The sequence below is a fragment of the Thamnophis sirtalis genome, unplaced genomic scaffold (genome assembly GCF_051295495.1).
Source record: "Thamnophis sirtalis isolate CommonGarterSnake01/CBP01778 unplaced genomic scaffold, rThaSir2_p1.2 scaffold_12, whole genome shotgun sequence".
Taxonomy (NCBI): domain Eukaryota; kingdom Metazoa; phylum Chordata; class Lepidosauria; order Squamata; family Natricidae; genus Thamnophis; species Thamnophis sirtalis.
Genome location: NW_028261392.1, coordinates 60075789 through 60094464, shown reverse-complemented (window position 1 = coordinate 60094464; position 18676 = coordinate 60075789). Strand labels below are relative to the sequence as shown.

Sequence of the window (18676 nt, the reverse complement as noted above, 5' to 3'; positions counted from 1 at the left end):
CTTTATTATGTAAAGTGGAGTCGCTTGGCCTTCTTAATGGCCCATTGACAAAGTGGGGGTGGGCAGGAAGCTACAGGCAGCTATTCTGTCTTTTAAAACAGGTTTCTTCCTTTTTCACATCCAGAGAAATATTCCGCCTTTTCAATATTTCCTAGGATATTTCATTTTTCTGGGAGAGGGCTGGGTGATAACTTCCTACACACTCATGGAAAACGCCAGATATGACTATTTCAGATGTCCCCTTTTACCCCCGTGCCAGGATAGGGCGGGTCAACGAGACCCTTCCGACGAAAGAAATGAGCACGGGCAAGAAGCCCAAATCTCTCTTATTTATTCTTTCTCGATCCATTATGCCGAAGGGAGCGAAGCCAAAATACACGAACAGGACTCCAAAAACCACTCCCTCCAAACCAGACTTGCGAAAGGCTCTTATCGCACCTTCAGCCTCGGGGGAGAAAAAATCCCGAAAGCGAAAAGGGAAATGAGATCATTGCACAACTGGGCTTGGTCTCGGCTGCCCAGCGATATCTTGCAGTCCGGTGCCGTATAGCTCCGGCTTCCTCCTTTCCGCAAGGCGGCCATGGAGTGCCAGGCTGGGCTGCTCTTCTACGCCTGCTTAGCGTTGCAATTGACGGGGCCACAAGCGAGGAAGGACCGCGGGGAAGAAGAGGCTGGGAGCGTGGATTTCCTGAGCCGGCTGCAATACGAGGATTTGCAGGAGCAGTTGGGGGCCGTGCGGGACGCTTCCCGTCGCTACTGGGACTCGCTCGCCTGCCAGATGTGGCAGGAAGGCTGCGAGGAAGAGGAGGAACGGGGGACGCAGGGCGAGGAAGAGGAGGAAGGCAGCGGAGGCATCCTGGGGCAGCACGGTAGGGTCTCCCCTGGCGCTGGCTCCCTTTCTCATTGGCGAAAGCTTCATACTTGCAGCCTCCAACTCCCAGGATCCTTACCGTGGTCTCTTATGGGAGAGAGGACGCGGAAGTGCAACACTTTCTCAGTCTATTCCAGTGTTTCTCAAGCTTGGGCACTTGAAGATGTCTGGACTTCAACTCCCAGAATTCCCCAGCCAGCGAATGCTGGCTGGGGAATTCTGGGAGTTGAAGTCCAGACATCTTCAAGTGCCCAAGCTTGAGAAACACTGGTCTATTCTGAACGTGCTATTATAGCTAAAGCATTCGCTGGCTGGGGAATTCTGGGAGTTGAAGTCCGGACATCTTCAAGTGGCCAAGCTTGAGAAACACTGGTCTATTCTGAACGTGCTATTATAGCTAAAGTATTTGCTGGCTGGGGAATTCTGGGAGTTGAAGTCCGGACATCGTCAAGTGGCCAAGCTTGAGAAACACTGGTCTATTCTGAACGTGCTATTATAGCTAAAGCGGGTGTAGAAATAATCCCGTTTGACATTGATATTTTAAAGCTCGGGGATTCAGTCGGATATCGCCCCCTTCCTCTTAAGAAATGCCCCAATAAATGGATTCAAGGATCAAGTAAAAACTGAACTCCCTGAACTCCCACAAGGTTTACCAACACCATACATAGGTTTAATAAATGGTTTTTATGCTGGTTTATCTAAGTAGTTTGGAATATGTTTCATGTTGTTCTGAGACAATTGTAGTAAAAGTAAAATGTCAAACTTTACAACCAAAGTAGCAAAAATCCCTTGAGGACGCAGAAGTGCTGCTCTTCAATGCGACACGAATGTTGGTTTTGAATGTTGGTTTTGTTTTTAATATGTTGTCTTTGTCTCGTTCCCCCCTTTCCCTTGTCTTTTGTGAGCCGCCCGGAGTCCTCCGGGAGTGGGCGGCATACAAGACAAATAAATAAATAAATAAATAAATAAATAAATAAATAAATAAATAAATAAATAAATAAATAATAACAACAACAACAACACTTTCAACACCGTTTCTCTGTCTATTCTGAACATGCTATTGTAGCTAAAGCGGGTGTAGAAATAATACCGTTTTACATTGATATTTATTTCAAAGCTTGGGGATTAAGTTGGATATCGCTCCCTTCCTCTAAGAAATGCCCAAAATAAATTGATTAAAGGATAAAGTAAAAATGCTCCCTGAACAAGGTTTGCCAACACCATACACAGGTTTAATAAATGGTTTTTATGCTGGTGTAGGAAGTTATCACCCAGCCCTCTCCCAGAAAAATGAAATATCCTAGGAAATATTGAAAAGGCAGAATATTTCTCTGGATGGGAAAAGGAAGAAACATTTTTTTAAAAGACAGAATAGCTGCCTGCAGCTTCCTGCCCATTTTCCTTTGTCAATGAGCCATTAAAGCCTGAGCTAGTCCACTTTACATAATAAAGAGTTCTCCCCTTCAGCTCCAGAGTGATGGGATTAAGGCATGATAATATTGGCCCTTTTACCCAACTCTCCACATGGCATCTGAGAACTTAACCAAACCTGGATTCAAAACGCAGCCTATAGAGTTGCCCCTGCATGGGCCCATGGGAGTCTGACAACCAATCAGAATACATTTCTTACACAGGAACAGGAAACAGAGAGGTGGGACTGAACAGGTTATAAAAATCCTAGCAAGCCCCTCCCTCAGTCCTTCTCTTCTTCTCCACCAACATTGAAGCCTGTGATCACCTTTTCTGTTCAGGGCTCAAGCCATGTGGCCCTGTCCAACAATAAACCATCTTTCCAAGCAGCCTCCATGTCTCCAGTGTCTTTTTCCCCACTTGGAGCCGAACCCAGAAGGTCATTTCTTCCAACACTGGTTTATCTAGGTAGTTTGGAATATGTTTCATATTGTTCTGAGACAATTGTAGTAGTAGAATGTCAAACTTTGCAACCAAAGTAGCGAAAACCCATTGCCCCTTTACAGTGTTGTTCTCTATGAAGCAAAATCAAATTTATACGTGCAGCAGAATGAGAAAGTAAAATCCTATGGTGACTGGGCAGAAGAGCCTATGATAGAATCACACGCATAGTGTGTGAAAATAAATCCCCAAGAGCTTCAGGGAAAATGGATTTTTTTAGTCTCCTAATAGGGAGCTAATTCTCTCTCAAAAAATTGTGTGACAAAGAATGGGACATCAGCGGAGAAAAACCTATCCAATTCCAATCTCATCTGAATTACGGTAGTGGTATTGAGTGTTTAAGTTTGCTGACTCCTGGCCTAGGTGCAATTCAAATATTTCTTTTCCCAATCTGATGTTATTACCTTTTAGATTGGAAGTTACCCATGATGACTGAATTAGTCTCTACCTGGTACTGTGGCTTTGGCAGGTGCTGTCCAACAGGAGACTGCAGAGTGGTCAACAATATCACAGGTAAAGACTTTGCTTTCTACTTATTTTAATTCCTCCCCTCCTCCATATTAAAAATACTGCATTACCAAAGGTCAGCATTTATGCTTCTGAAATTTAGCAATGCGATCTGGGACTCCTACACAGCTTTATTTGGCTTAAAGGCTGGTCAGCTTTGCTTTAAACAGTGTGGATTGTGTGTATTATTAAAAAAAATAAGTTATAGTACTCAATACTCTTTTTCCTAACTGAATCTCTTCTAGTATAATACTATATCTTTCTGGAAGATGACAAAGCTATGAAACCAAAACCTTTCCCTTGTAGTTTCAACACACTAAAGTTCCACTGTTCCTTTTTTATTCGACATGGGGACCAATTCTTTCAGTTATAAACTAATGATTGAAGCACTGAGATTGAATACATATTTGATCAAATTAATTGGAAAGAAAGGGTGAACTGAAGGTGATTCTGCTAAAGGCAAGTAGATTGGCTCTTCATAATTCCTCTCCAGACAAGGAGACAACTTGAGATCACCCACAAGTGCTCTGTACGGCGCAGAGGTGGGTTCCTACCGGTTCGCACCAGTTCGGTAGAACCGGTTCGTCAAATCTACCGAACCGGTTAGAAGAGGTTCCACCAGTGGACCCGGAAAGCAGGCCACACCTACAGAAAAGGTTCCAAATTTTTTTTGAAACCCACCACTGGTACAGTGTCTCCACCAAGCTTTGATGGGTTTTGTGTTCTGGGAAATGAGGAAATAGCCATTTTGCTCAAACCACAATTGTCACTGGATGTGCATATTTTCTTCCCTAATCACTTTCAGAAATATTTTTGGTTGATTGTTTTCCATCCTGATTCATTCTGCAGGTCTTGTCTTGTTTTCCAAGTTACTTGCTGAAGCAAAGGATCAAAGATAAGAGATAAGAACGTACATAGAGAGTATGTACAATGAAATGCTGTTATCAGAAACCTTTACTTTCTGAAGGACCATTAGAGATTTTCCCGCCCACATTAAGCATATCATCTTGCATAGCTACAAGAACTATTAGTTTACATAAAGAAAGAAAGCACAGTGAGGTGTTTTGACAAGTGGATTTTCGAGCCAAAGATATAACTTGTGGTTTCGGCGTGCCTTTAAGCAATCCTTACGTTTGACATCTCAATCTCAAGAGAATTCTAACTTGATCTTGCAATCTTGATTTATAGCAATGTAAGAGTTCTGCGGTTTCCAACATGACATGCAAGAGATTCATTCTCTCTTTTTCTGCCCCACAGGCTTGGAACTGGTTCTGAGCAAACGACTCCATGGCCAGCATTTGGCCAAAATAATCGTCCTGAAAGCCGTTCAGGATTTCTTGGAAACCCCACAGCCAAAGAAAGCCCTGACTCTTTCTTTTCATGGCTGGTCTGGTACTGGCAAGAACTTTGTAGCCCGGTTAATGGCAGAGCATCTTTATCGAGATGGCCTAAAAAGTGACTGTGTTAAAATTTTCATCTCAGTACTACATTTCCCTCATCTCGATTACGTGGACCTTTACAAGGTGAGAGGATATTTGTGTCTGTGTGTGTGTGTGTTAAGCAGAGATGGGTTCCTACCAGTTCGCACCTATTCGGTAGAACCGGTTCGTCAAATCTACCAAACCGGTTAGAAGAGATTCCACCAGTGGACCCGGAAAGCAGGCCACACCTACAGAAGAGGTTCCAAACATTTTTGAAACCCACCACTGGTCCTTGGATATGATTATTCTACACTATCATGCTCATATTTATAAAACTCAGTGCCTCTGTGAAAGGTAAGGAGGACTACTGCGTTTGTGGTGCAATCAGAACATTGCGTGTGTTGAAGTTGTTTTAACGCAGACCAAAGATGCCTTTTAAAAAACAAGTTTACATCCTATTCTTATGCATGCCAGTGCTGTGTGAGAGGTAATTTAAGGTGGTTCTGACAAGTGTCGTCGGCATCTTCATCTCCGGTCACATGGGTGGCAAGCCACTCCCATCCGGTCACATGGGCGGCAAGCCACTCCCACAAAGGAGGCCACACCTACAGAGTAGGTTCGAACCATTTTTGAAACCCACCACTGGTGTTAAGTACAGTGTTGTTACTTAGAAATCAGGCATGAAGAAGGTCCATGGATCAATTCTTTTATCTTGGGCAATGTACAAAACAAGGAACTTGAGAATTCCTGGATGTTTACAGAACATAACATTAGTGAAATTTCAATATGTTATACCACATATCCGCACAAGTAGCCTTGATTGTCATTACCTGGGTTATTATACATTCCTGGTTTTAAAAAGCCCTGGGTTGGCTAATTAACTTGAAAGTTGGCTATGTTCATATAAATCTTCCTATTTCCAAAGATCTGCTTGGGTTAATCCTGCTGTGGTTTCTCTCTCTAGCAAAGGGCATATTGGCAGTGGCCGGTTCTTAGGGATTCAAACAAAATAGTGTAGCTTGGCGAGATTAGATCAAAGTACATGGGTTATTTATTTTGACGCAGGATACAAATAGTAAGGACAATATTATTGATCCAAAGGGTACTTCAAAGGCAGGCCAAAGTTTAGAAGTCTGGGTGAGTAGGTTGAATGATGGGCCCCTATTAATATGAATAACATCCAGAGTTAGGTGGCATAAAATTTTAATATATTACGATTGGCTATGCAGTTGGCCAGATCTTTAGAGTGGATTTGGCATTTTTGTCCACTTCTCGAGCTCTAACCAAGGATCTGGGATAGAAAGATAGTGTTAAATAATATTGATAATATTGTTCTGCTCTTAGCCATTGCCAGGTCTTGCTGTTATCTGCTTAGCCTGCTAGCAATAGCAATAGCAGTTAGACTTGTATACCGCTTCATAGGGCTTTCAGCCCTCTCTAAGCGGTTTACAGAGTCAGCATATCGCCCCCACAGTCTGGGTCCTCATTTCACCCACCTTGGAAGGATGGAAGGCTGAGTCAACCTTGAGCCGGTGAGATTAGAACCGCTGAACTGCAGATAACAGTCAATAGCAATAGCAATAGCAGTTAGACTTATATACCGCTTCATAGGGCTTTCAGCCCTCTCTAAGCGGTTTACAGAGTCAGCATATCGCCCCCATAGTCTGGGTCCTCATTTCACCCACCTTGGAAGGATGGAAGGCTGAGTCAACCTTGAGCCGGTGAGATTAGAACCGCTGAACTGCAGATAACAGTCAATAGCAATAGCAATAGCAGTTAGACTTATATACCGCTTCATAGGGCTTTCAGCCCTCTCTAAGCGGTTTACAGAGTCAGCATATCGCCCCCATAGTCTGGGTCCTCATTTCACCCACCTCGGAAGGATGGAAGGCTGAGTCAACCTTGAGCCGGTGAGATTAGAACCGCCGAACTGCAAATAACAGTCATCTGAAGTGGCTGCAGTACTGCACTCTAACCACTGCGCTACCTCGGCTCTACTGCTACTTTTTTGTTTACTGGTTCCGTAATCCTTTGCAATGCCATATTTCTTTTCTATTCTTTAGTTGGTTTTTATGGCAGGCTCCCCAACCTTTGGGCTGTGGCCCACCTCTTGACCTTGAATCATTTAGAATTGGGCTGCAGATGTGGTGGGCGAGCGCATGCACATCATGTACACACACACTCCATTTGCGCAAGAGGTGAGCGGGGCGTGCCTGCCACTCACACGAATGGAGTTGCGCATGTGCCTGTTGGTTGCGCGGAAACGTTCCCTCTCCCACCCCACCCCTGCCGATCCGCAAAGCCAAAAAGTTGAGGAATTCTGCTTTATGGCATCTTCTTCACTCTCCACAAATACTCTTTCAGTATTTATCCCGTGGCACGACAAAACCGCGCTCGTCAAAATAGCGATGATAAAACCGCGTCGCTAAAGCCGTGACGTCATCACTGCGCGTCATCACCGCCGCGACAACAGCGCGGCGACAGAAGGGCGCTTTAAAACAGCGCGGCGGCAGAAAGCCGATTTAAATTAAGGTTAGGGTTAGGGTTAGGTTTAGGGTTAGGTTTAGGGTTAGGTTAGGCTGAGTGCTTCGGAAGGTGCGGATTTGCCCTCCGCCCTTATGTCAGCGCGGTAAGGTCGCATTTGCTTTAGCGATTTGGACGGCGCGGATTAGCACTCGCGCTTATGTCTCCGCGGATAAGAGATTCGCGGTATCGTGGTGGAACCATTTATGCAAAGATAAATTACATTTCAAACTAAAAAAAAAGAAAAGTCCAGTTGCCATAACTCAGCTTTCAGACAACTCTATCTGGATGACTGAGGATCTTCATCGAAAGTTTGAAAATTGTTTGTAAGCCAGTAACTGGCTTGTAGTTGGAGATCCCTTTTGTTGGATCCCCCAGTTAAGATCCCTTTTGTTGGATCTTTCATTATAAGGTAAGTTTTGCCAGAAGTTAGCCATTCTTCAATTTCACATCCTTGTGGTATATTGTTAAACTGCTTGGCTATGAGTGAACACAGACCAATCATATGTTTCAACCAAAAGCTGTGCAGTTCATCTTCACCAGGTCCTGATCAATTCTTGATCTTCCTTACCTGTTTCTCTATTTCTGCTGTTACTACAAATTATTTCCTTTCAATGTCTTTTTTTTTAAAATTCTTATCCACCTCCTTTAGCCAGGCTGCATTCTACTTGTCTCATATCTGCTTCCAGAAATGTGCTTTGTTAGACAATTATACAAGCCTTTTTTCCTATTTTCATAACGTATAATCACATGTATACTATTACATAGCCAATATCATAGTATGTTGCTTATTAATTACATCAGTTCATCTTGCCATCAACTCTCGGAAAAAAACAGAAAACAAAAAACCAATTATTGGCTCTTCTGCTCTCCATACACCATATTTATGCCTTATCCACCACTTTCTTCTGCCTGTCTCCTCTCCCTCCCTACCTCCTTTCTTCCCTCCATCATCCTTTTCTATACTTCCCCTTCCTTTCTCTCCTTCTCCACTCTCCTCTTTCCACTCCTCTTTATTCTCCTCCTCTTCCCCCCCCCTTGCCCTCTCTCCTATCCCTCTTTTCCTATCTTTCTCTCTCCTCTGCTTCCCACTCTTCCTCTCATTCGCTTGGTGTATTTCAGCTTCTCAGCAAACTCCATTCTGTGTTGATGGTATTTATACTTCCATTTCAGGATATATAACATATCTTAGTTTTAAAGAAAAAATAAGAGAAGACAGTATACATGTGCAATCATATTGGGATGAACTCCCCGTGGAGATTCGAACCCTCACCACCCTCCAGGCCTTCCGCAAAGCCCTTAAAACCTGGCGGTTCCGACAGGCCTGGGGCTAAAGAGCTGTTGCCCCCCCACGAATGGTATGACTGTTGTGTGTTTTTAAATTATGTATTGTTATGTTTCGTCTTTTTATTTTCTGTCTGTATCCCCCTTCCCTGATTTGAATTGTGAGCCGCCCTGAGTCCCCTTCGGGGGAAAAGGGCAGCATATAAATGTAATAAAATCAAATCAAATCAATCAAATATTACTTTAAAACCTAACTCCCCTCCTCAAGCCTAATATACTTCCCTCCCTCCCCCCTCCCCCCCAACTTCCCCTCCCCTGACTTCCCAGAACCAATACACGGTATAAATCTTTAACAAAAACAGTCTAGAATATATTTGAAAAAAGAGTAAGAAATTAATAACATCTTTAAATTGAACTTAGCTTCTCCTGTCTAGGAGAAGCTATACAAGCCTTTTTTTTGTGGGAGACCTTTAAAACACTCTCCCTTGGAAAATATTTCTGGTTTCCTTACTAATAGCATATAAACAAGGATTTTTTAAATGGAAAAAAAAACTTTTGATTTTGTTGATAAGTTCATATTGACTTCATTTTTCTTGATGTTTTACAGATTGCTTTTAAAAGTTATTAAGGCTTATGTGATAAGCATCAATTCTAAAAGAGGGGATACAAGGCCATTAATAAATCTCTGGCTACACCAATTTAATCATATTCGTGTCTAAGAGCCGAGGTGGCGCAGTGGTTAAATGCAGCACTGCAGGCTACTTCAGCTGACTGCAGTTCTGCAGTTCGGCTGTTCAAATCTCACCGGCTCAAAGGTTGACTCAGCCTTCCATCCTTCCGAGGTGGGTAAAATGAGGACCCGGATTGTTGTTGGGGGCAATATGCTGACTCTGTAAACCGCTTAGAGAGGGCTGAAAGCCCTATGAAGCGGTATATAAGTCTAACTGCTATTTTCCCTGTTTACTCAGGTCGATCTAACAAAACAAATCACGGAGACCGTTAAACTCTGTGAACAATCCTTGTTCATCTTTGATGAAGCAGAGAAGCTTCACCCGGATCTCCTCAAAGCCCTCGAACCATATATGGGTCGCAACGGCAATGCTGACCAAGTTGATTATCGGCGGTCCATCTTCTTATTCTTAAGGTAAATTTTGTTTTGAGTGTTAAGAGACAAATCCTAAGTCATATTTTTTGGGGGGGATTTTTCAGAATATTAAAAGTCTGAGCTTTTAATATTGAGGAGTAATAATCCAGGGTAAAAAATAAATGAGGTAGAAAAATCTAGAAACATATCAATACGTCCATGAGTTTATTTAAAAGCTTCCTGAAACTTTCTTGCCACTTCCATTAGCAGATCCCGAGTTGCACTTTCTTTTGGCCTAGTTTAAAAGCTGAACTTTGCAAAAGCAGTAAGACTTATTTCTGTCCTTTTACAAATTCTGAATAGTGCAAGTACAGAAACATACAGGAGAGTCTCATTTTGTTCTCTGACTTTACTATCCACAATGTTGCTGATATTCAAAGATATCTGATATTTAGAGAAGAAAGATTCGTGTTCTTAAGAATACCTCTGTCTCTAATCAACTCACCAGTGATACAATAAATAACATTGACTATAAAATATTCATGGGGTCCTGGCACTAGGAATAAAATTCAGGGAAAAAGTTGTCTCTCTCTCAAAATTGCTTCTTTCCGATTCGATTTGAATATATTGATTTAAATCTGGGGATAAATGGGGAAATAAATGGGGAACTCATCAAATTTGCAGATGTCGCCAAACTGGCAGGAATAGCCAACAATCCAGAAGACAGGCTTAAGATACAGAAGGATCTTGACAAATTTGAACATTGGGCACTATCTAATAAAATGAAATTCAATGGTGAAAAGAGTAAGGTTCTACATTTAGGCAAGAAAAACGAAATGCACAGGTACAGTATAGGTGGTACCTTGCTCAACAGTAGTAACTGTGAGAGGGATCTTGGAGTCCTAGTGGACAACCATTTAAAGATGAGCCAGCAGTGTGCAGCAGCTGCCAAAAAAGCCAACATAGTTCTAGGCTACATAAACAGGGATAGAATCAAGGTCACGTGATGTGTTAATACCACTTTATAATGCCTTGGTAAGGCCCTTCCTGGATCGGGATGCTCTGTGCACAGTCACTCATGCCCTTGTCCTTTCTCGCCTGGACTACTGTAACGCTCTCTATATGGGGCTGCCCTTGAAGAGCACCCGGAGGCTTCAACTGGTCCAGAATGCGGCTGCGCGGGTTATCATGGGGGCATCTAGGTGCTCCCATGTTACACCCCTTTTAGGCGGCCTGCACTGGTTGCCTGTCGTCTTCCGGGTGCGATTCAAGGTACTAATTATGACCTTTAAAGCGCTCCATGGCTTAGGCCCAGGGTACCTGCGAGACCACCTACTGCCACCAGTAGCTTCCCACCGTCCAGTGCGACCCCACAGAGTTGGCCTCCTCAGGGTGCCGTCGGTCAGACAGTGTCAGCTAGCGACCCCCAGGGGGAGAGCCTTCTCTGTGGGAGCGTCTTCCCTCTGGAATGAGCTGCCCCCCGGAGCTTCGTATAATCCCTGACCTCCGGTCCTTCCGACGCGCCCTAAAAAGTTGGCTTTTCCAGCAAGCCGGCCTGGCCTGAACAGAATAAAATAAATGATTGATTATTGTTAATTTTAATTCGATTTTTAAAAAAATATGTTATTGTTAATTCTAATTGGGTTTGTTTGGGATATTCTGTTTAATTTTTTTTAAACTTTTGTATTATGTGTTTCTTTTAATGTTGCACGCCGCCCTGAGTCCTTGGGAGAAGGGCGGCATATAAATCTAATAAACCTAAACCTAAACCAAAAGAGTGGGAGAAAAAAGAAATGGGTAAAGAACTATGCTCCACATTTTTATCTCAGTCCAGAAAACAGGAGGTTAAAATGCACATATGATTGTAGAAAGATTGCCTGTCCTTACATTCCACCACAAGCCATTCTGGGTAATTCAAGTGAATTCAAGCTTATTTAATATGAGATTTAATATGAGCTGATTTAATATGATTTAATAGAAAGGAGAAACTTTCACCCTCAGGGACTTTATTGTATAATGATTAACAATCTTGCTCTGTGATACTATTGTGAATATAGGACCAGACAGGTCATTTAAGGTTATATTTTGGTACAACTGCTAAATTCTCTTGGTCAGTGCAGGGATGGGTTTCAACCGGTTCGCGGCGGTCTTCGCGAACCGGTTGGTCGGCGAACCCGGAAGTAAGTAACTTCCGGGAATGGCGAAGGGCCCACCCGCCCGCCCGCATTCCTTACCCGGTTTTGACGAGGTCTGCGCTTCCATGCATGCGCAGGACGCATACAGCACCTGCGCGATCCTCCAGGAGCAGCTGGAGCATCGCACAGACGCTAGTACACATGCGTGCGCTGCACGCGTGCACGAGGACGCCGCCGCCCCCGTTCCAATCGAACCGGTTGGAATGGGGCGAGAAACCCACCTCTGGGTCAGTGAGATACAGGTAGTCCTTGACTTATGACCACAATTGAGCCAAACATTTCCATTGCTAAGCAAGACAGTTAAGTCAGTATTGCCACATTTTTACGAACTTTCTTGCCACGATTCACTGCAGTTGTTAAGTTAGTGACACAAATGTTAAGTGATTCTGGCTCCCTCATCGACTTTGCTTGTCAGAAAATCACCAAAGGTGGATCACACGATCCCAGGACACTGCAACCGTCATAAGTCACATGCCAATTGTCAAGTGTCTGAATTTTGATTCTGTGGGGATGCTGCAGTGGTTGTAAGTGTGAAAACGGTCATAAGTCACTTTGATCTGGGTACTTGAGAGACCGCCTGCTGCCAATTACCTCCCAAAGACCCATTAGATCACACAGAGTCGGCCTCCTCCGGGTTCCGTCCACCAGCCAATGCCACCTGGCTACTACCCGGGGGAGGGCCTTCTCTGTGGCAGCTCCGGCCCTTTGGAACGAACTCCCCGCAGGGATTCGGACCCTCACCTCTCTCCAGGCCTTCCGAAAAGCTGTCAAAACTTGGCTTTGCCGGCAGGCCTGGGGTTGATGAGTTCCCCTCCCCTCTCGACTTGTGTGGTTGCGTGATTCTTGCTTATTTTAATTATCCGTATTTTGTTCTATGTTCCCCTTTCCCCCTTTTTGAGTTGTTCGCTGCCCTGAGTCCTTCCCGGAGAAGGGCGGCATACAAATAATAAAATCTACCTGTAATGTCCTTTTTTTTTTTGTACCCAGTAACACTGGTGGAAACATCATCAATAAGGTGGCCCTGGATTTCTGGCAAGCTGGTCAAGCTAGGGAAGAGATCACCATGGAATATTTAGAACAATTCCTGCGGAGAGAGCTGCTGGATGCCCCAGGTGAGTTGCTGTTTGTTCCTAAAGCTTTACCACCACTCCAGTTCTAACTCGGGTAGTTGTTCTCCTTCTCCGTCCAGACTTTTTTAATCAGTCCAGACTCTCGTTGGCTGAAAGCCCAAAATAAACAAAGAGATAAGCACTCTGGCAGCAAGTCCTACAAACCTTGGCAGCAATGCCAACAAACTCTGGCAGCAATCCAGCCTGCCAAGTTTGTTTCTCGTTAGTCCTTAACGTTGACTTCTGCAAGAAGGGCGTGGCACAAGCAGTCTCTTTTATAATCAGGAGAGGATCTTAATGACCATCAGCTGAGCGTAATTACCTCCTGTAATTACATAGTTGTTCTTGATGCCGAGTAGCCCTTCGACGGCGTGCATCCCGGAACAACTCACAGGTGGTTTCTGGATCACTCACTCTTGTCTCCTCCCCACTGATCCAAGGCTCAGGTGCCTCCTGGTGGCCAACCAGCCTCTCTGTGCCCTGCTCGGAGTCGGAACCCTGTCTAGGGTCCTCCACATCCTCCAGAGCCAACTCAGAGAGTCCCTCACTGTTGGGAGTCTGGTGGCAGCTCCAACGGCTCCTCCTGGACCACAACAAGTAACTATCCATTGTCACACAAAAAGTGTTGCATCAGAACACTATACGGCAGGGTGAGAACCCACTATAGTACCCAGCAAGCTAACCAACTGGAGATAAGGTACCTATGTGAATAATTCAGCAGAATGGGTTCCCACAAGCATTTATTACAAGATGCCTGTACAACACGCAAAGAAGAGAAATGAAGAAAGCAGGTATGAGACCAACTGCTGTATATGGCACACCCTGGCATACATCAAAAACATTTCGGAAGCAGTAGAATGCAGCTTCTGATATCTGAAAGTGGGTATTGCACTGCCCAGAGGCTACCACATGAGGACAAATCATTGAAGAGCCGAGGTGGCACAGTGGTTAGGGTGCAGTACTGCAGGCCACTTCAGCTGACTGTTATCTGCAGTTCAGCGGTTCTAATCTCACCGGCTCAAGGTTGACTCAGCCTTCCATCCCTCCGAGGTGGGTGAAATGAGGACCCAGACTGTGGGGGCGATATGCTGACTCTGTAAACCGCTTAGAGAGGGCTGAAAGCCCTATGAAGCGGTATATAAGTTTGCTATTGCTATTGCTATGCATTGCAAAATTCACTTGGAGGTGGGAGTTACTTATCATGCGATCTACCAGGTCTCTTGCGTGGATTGCCCCTTTGACTGTGTAGGATAGACGGGGAGGAAAATAACCACTAGATTGCAAGGACACAAGTGAACAGTCAGATGAAGAGACTCAAAGTCATTGATAGCCTTTCATTGCAGTGAACAAAGACATACATTCAATTTCACAGCTATTAAGATTGTTGGCTGTGCAGGTACAAAGAGAGCCAGGGAAATGATTGAAGCCTGGGAAATGGGCCCCTCGCCAGTTGATAGTTTTGATTTACCACTTGGAGGTGGGAGTTTTGATTTATCACTTGGAGGTGGGAGTTACTTCTCATGTAATCTACCAGGTCTCATGTATGGATTGCCCCTTCGACTGTGTAGGATAGACGGGGAGGAAAATAACCACTAGATTGCAAGGACACGAGTGAACAGTCAGATGAAGAGACTCAAACTCATTGATAGCCTTTCATTGCAGTGAACAAAGACATACATTCAATTTCACAGCTATTAAGATTGTTGGCTGTGCAGGTACAAAAAGAGCCAGGGAAATGATTGAAGCCTGGGAAATGGGCCCCTCGCCAGTTGATAGGAGTTCTGATTTACCACTAGTTTATCATGTACTTAAGAGCTGAGGACTTGGCAGTACAAGGAAAAAATAGTCAATCACTGTTATTATCTTAAAATAGTACACGTGCATCAAAGATACTATTAAAAATAAACTATTTTTGGCCTCCCCAATAATGCCAAGTAATTAATGATGGTCTAACCTGGTATATAACAATAATAAGGAGATACCGGATGAATTGTCCTGTTCTTTCTTTTTTTTCAGATGCCCACAATTTCCTTCTTCAGGAGAATCTCATAGACTTCCTGGTACCTTTCCTGCCTTTGGAATATCGCCACGTGAAGCTCTGTGCTCGGGACGCTTTTCTTGCTCGAGATCTACCGTTCACTGAAGAGACGCTAGATGAAGTTGCAAGGACGCTATTTGCTCCAAAAGGGAAGACATTGTTTTCTGCTCAAGGTTGCAAATCAGTATCTCAGCGTATAAACTAGTTTCTTCTTTGACAGGGGAAGGTGAAGATGATTTGAGTTTGTTCTCTTTTATCTTATACCAGGGACACATATTTTATTTATTACACTAAGTGGTGTAATATTAACTACATTCCCTATATTATTGGGGTTGCCCAGCTAAAAAAAGGTAAGAAAACTCCATTATGGATATGGAATCTACATGAATGGTATTACTGAAATAGTAATATATCCAGAATATTTTTCTAATACGGGTTACAAATGATGCCTTTGGATCACATATTATTTATCCATTACATTGAGTGTGTTTTTAGACAGCCTGGGGAGGAGACCCCAGTTCTACAAGATGTGAGACTGACTTAATTTTATTTCCAGGTCTTAGGTAGTTGACAATGATTTGAATCAAGCAATTTCCTAGCCTGCATTCTTGGTTGTGTGGCTGGGTGAGGAGTTATCGTATTTCCTTATAATGCAATCTACCTCTTCTTCCACAATCCTGGTGTCGAATTAAGGTATGAAGGAAAGATTTCGTCCCTTATTAGAGGCCTGGTGTCAATCGTTGTTTTATATATATATATATATATGTGTGTGTGTGTGTGTGTGTGTGTGTGTGTGTGTTTATTTGTGCTGATAAATAAATATAACAAAGGCAACAGTAAAAATATTGGGTTTCTGTCGTGATGGACTCTTGTGACGAGCCGATTGACAGATGATGGAAGCAGTTAGCTTCCTCCCATAATTGGGGCTTACCAGGGGTTGTGACACTAAATATATATATTTAGTGTCCAATATTTTTACTGTTGCCTTTGTTATATTTGTGTTTATTTATGCTGATAAATAAGGGTATGGCTAGCTGATGAGAGCTAAATAGCTTGAAATAGATCTATACTAGTCTCCCTTTATTTATTTATCAGCACAAACACACACACACACGCACATATATATATATATCTTTTAAATATCATTTGACATGTGTTAAAATTGCACTTTTCAGAGTATACATATCAAGAGACTAAATATGTGCCATTCTTTTTATTATAACTTTTACAACAGGACATACGATATACTTCTAGTCCAGCACTGAAATTGAGCAATGAAGTTCCAGTTCTATGTGATAAGCACTTCTTGCATAAGCCACTATTGAACTTCTGTCATCCTTGTTGATTAAAATGTTGAGTGTTGCTTTTGTGAGATATTGAAGCTTTGGCATTTACAGCAGGAGGCTTTGCCAGATTGAGCTGGCCAGACATAACTCTGTTTGTAAAAGCTATGTACAGCACGTACACAGACTGACCGAACGCACTATTTAAATTTTTGTAAAATACACAAACCTTGTGCAAAATTGAGCCGTACGTGGAAGGCCAAGTGATTTTGAGGCAACATAAGTGCCCCCAGAATCTGACCTTAGTACAATCCGAATTTAGGAGAGGAAATGTTAGATTATAGAGATTTTAGGGCAAATGATAGTAATTGGGTTTCTCGTTTTCACATTTTAGGAATAATGCTTCACAATTGTAAATACAGGTAGATCTCACTTGACAACTGTCTCAAGATGATGAATAAAAAGTAACTCTGAAACACATTTGCCATTAGTCAGTACATGTCTTCTGCCTGATCTTCCCCCACTGAAACAAGTGATCTTTTCCTGAACTTTCTATCACAGTGTTTTCTCCCCAAAAATGCTACCAGCAAGTTAAGAAGCTGAGATCTGTGATTTTAATTAGCCAGTTTTCAGCTGCTGCCTGTAACTGACAAGTCTTTAGTCATTTTCACACATTTGGTTTTTTGTCTCCTATGCTGCTGGGGACTTAAGCCTCAAGTAATAGCAATAGCAGTTAGACTTATATACCGCTTCATAGGGCTTTCAGCCCTCTCTAAGCGGTTTACAGAGTCAGCATATCGGCCCCAACAATCCGGGTCCTCATTTTACCCACCTCGGAAGGATGGAAGGCTGAGTCAACCTTGAGCCGGTGAGATTTGAACAGCCGAACTGCAGTCAGCTGAAGTAGCCTGCAGTGCTGCATTTAACCACTGCGCCACAGTGGTTAAATAAGCGAGGTAAACAGCTGGTGCTGATGTACTTCTTTGCATGTGTATTTCTCATTGTATACCTGCTTACTCTCTTGCAATCCCTTCCTCTCCAATAAGTGTAAATACAAACATTAATTCCTTTCTTGCTAATTATCCCAGCCTCATCTTTGGGTGAACATTCCAAAAGGGAAAAGGGAAACTGAACAATTATGGGCACAGACAGAGTCATATAGTGCTGAGATGAAAATCCCAATTACGTCTTTTAAAACAAGGGCTACCTATAGTCCCATATAGGGAATACTTTAAAATCTGCAGATAGGCAAGCAGTTGTGCGTTGTGTGCCAGGCGAGTCATGCCCTATATTTCTTCTCCCATAGATTCTGTGAATGCAAGCACATAGACCTAAACCTTCCATTTAACTTTCAGAGTGGCTTGTTACAAAAGCTTATGCAGACTATTGTGGCTAGCCAAAAAGGTATTACACAAATTGTTGACATTTTGTTTTCTAGCCAAAAAGGTATTACACAAATTGTTGACATTTTGTTTGCTAGCCAAAAAGGTATTACACAAATTGTTGACATTTTGTTTGCTAGCCAAATGTCAGCAATGTTGTATTTACTGTCTAAGTAAGCTTGCTAAATGATATAACATTTGTAACCTGTGACTGGGGGTAAAGAAAGAAGAGATCTACAGTGCAGAAGAAAATGTGCCTTGTTATTCTAGAAATATGACCCTGTCTTGAGTTAGCAGCTTCAGCAGAGCCATTCCCATTTGTGTACAACATTTCAGCATCTGAATGTACGCCGGCAAACTGTGTGGATGGTTTCCACAGGAAACTATTGTGAGTTCCTTGAAGGTTGACCTATAACAAATCATTTGTTACAGCTTTCCCATGTTCAAGTCATCATACATGTTAAGTGTGAAATGCCAAACCAGTTCCTTTTCTATTTTTTTAGGTACGTAACTGCATTATTTTCTTTGAGATTCATTATTAATTCAGTCACTAAGCCCTAAAAGAAACATGTCCTGAAATTTAATTGCCAATAAAATATTGCAATTTTTATTTAAAACAAAATGCAAATTGGCAAAAAAAAAATGTTTGGAACAGGCGGAGAGGCAATGCCTCTAAGGGCCTTACTTACATCAAGTTAACACTGTTTGCAGTTCACAGTCAGGAAATAAGTGAAAATTTAAATTAGAAAAAAAAAACCAAATATATTACAAACAACAACAAAAAAACAAAATAACATTTGACAACACTAGTAGTGTGGGTTTTTCTGTGTGAGTCGCACATTTCAGTTTCACCCATTTTAATCGTCAGTGAATTCAACTAATGGAGTGCTGGGTTGATTAATATCCTTAACCATCCATTCCCCCCCCCATCCACCCCCCCCCACCCCCTGGAAATCTACCCCTTACACATCACATAATGTTGGCCAATTTTGCCCTAGGCAATTTCAGAGAAATTAGACATTCCTTAATATGCCACCTTTCTGGATTAGAGGAAAAGGCCACATTTTC

At 42.8% G+C, this 18676-nt stretch overlaps 1 protein-coding gene across 1 annotated transcript; it reads left to right on the top strand.

Annotated features, from left to right (window-relative positions):
• Positions 1 to 302: 302 nt before the first annotated feature.
• On the top strand, positions 303 to 17308 carry TOR3A (torsin family 3 member A). The gene is made up of 6 exons (XM_087726838.1): positions 303 to 869; positions 3194 to 3295; positions 4547 to 4812; positions 9486 to 9661; positions 12784 to 12908; positions 14922 to 17308. Exons 1-6 carry the CDS (start codon positions 581 to 583, stop codon positions 15146 to 15148), a joined length of 1185 nt encoding a protein of 394 aa, XP_087582964.1. The 5' UTR covers positions 303 to 580; the 3' UTR covers positions 15149 to 17308.
• Positions 17309 to 18676: the final 1368 nt, after the last annotated feature.

Bases quoted from the DNA above. Each gene is read 5' to 3' on its own strand.
- TOR3A (XM_087726838.1), top strand. From the start codon at position 581: ATGGAGTGCCAGGCTGGGCTGCTCTTCTACGCCTGCTTAGCGTTGCAA. The intron at 870-3,193 runs GTAGGGTCTCCC...ATTACCTTTTAG, and splicing joins AGGCATCCTGGGGCAGCACG to ATTGGAAGTTACCCATGATG. The intron at 9,662-12,783 runs GTAAATTTTGTT...TTTTGTACCCAG, and splicing joins TCCATCTTCTTATTCTTAAG to TAACACTGGTGGAAACATCA.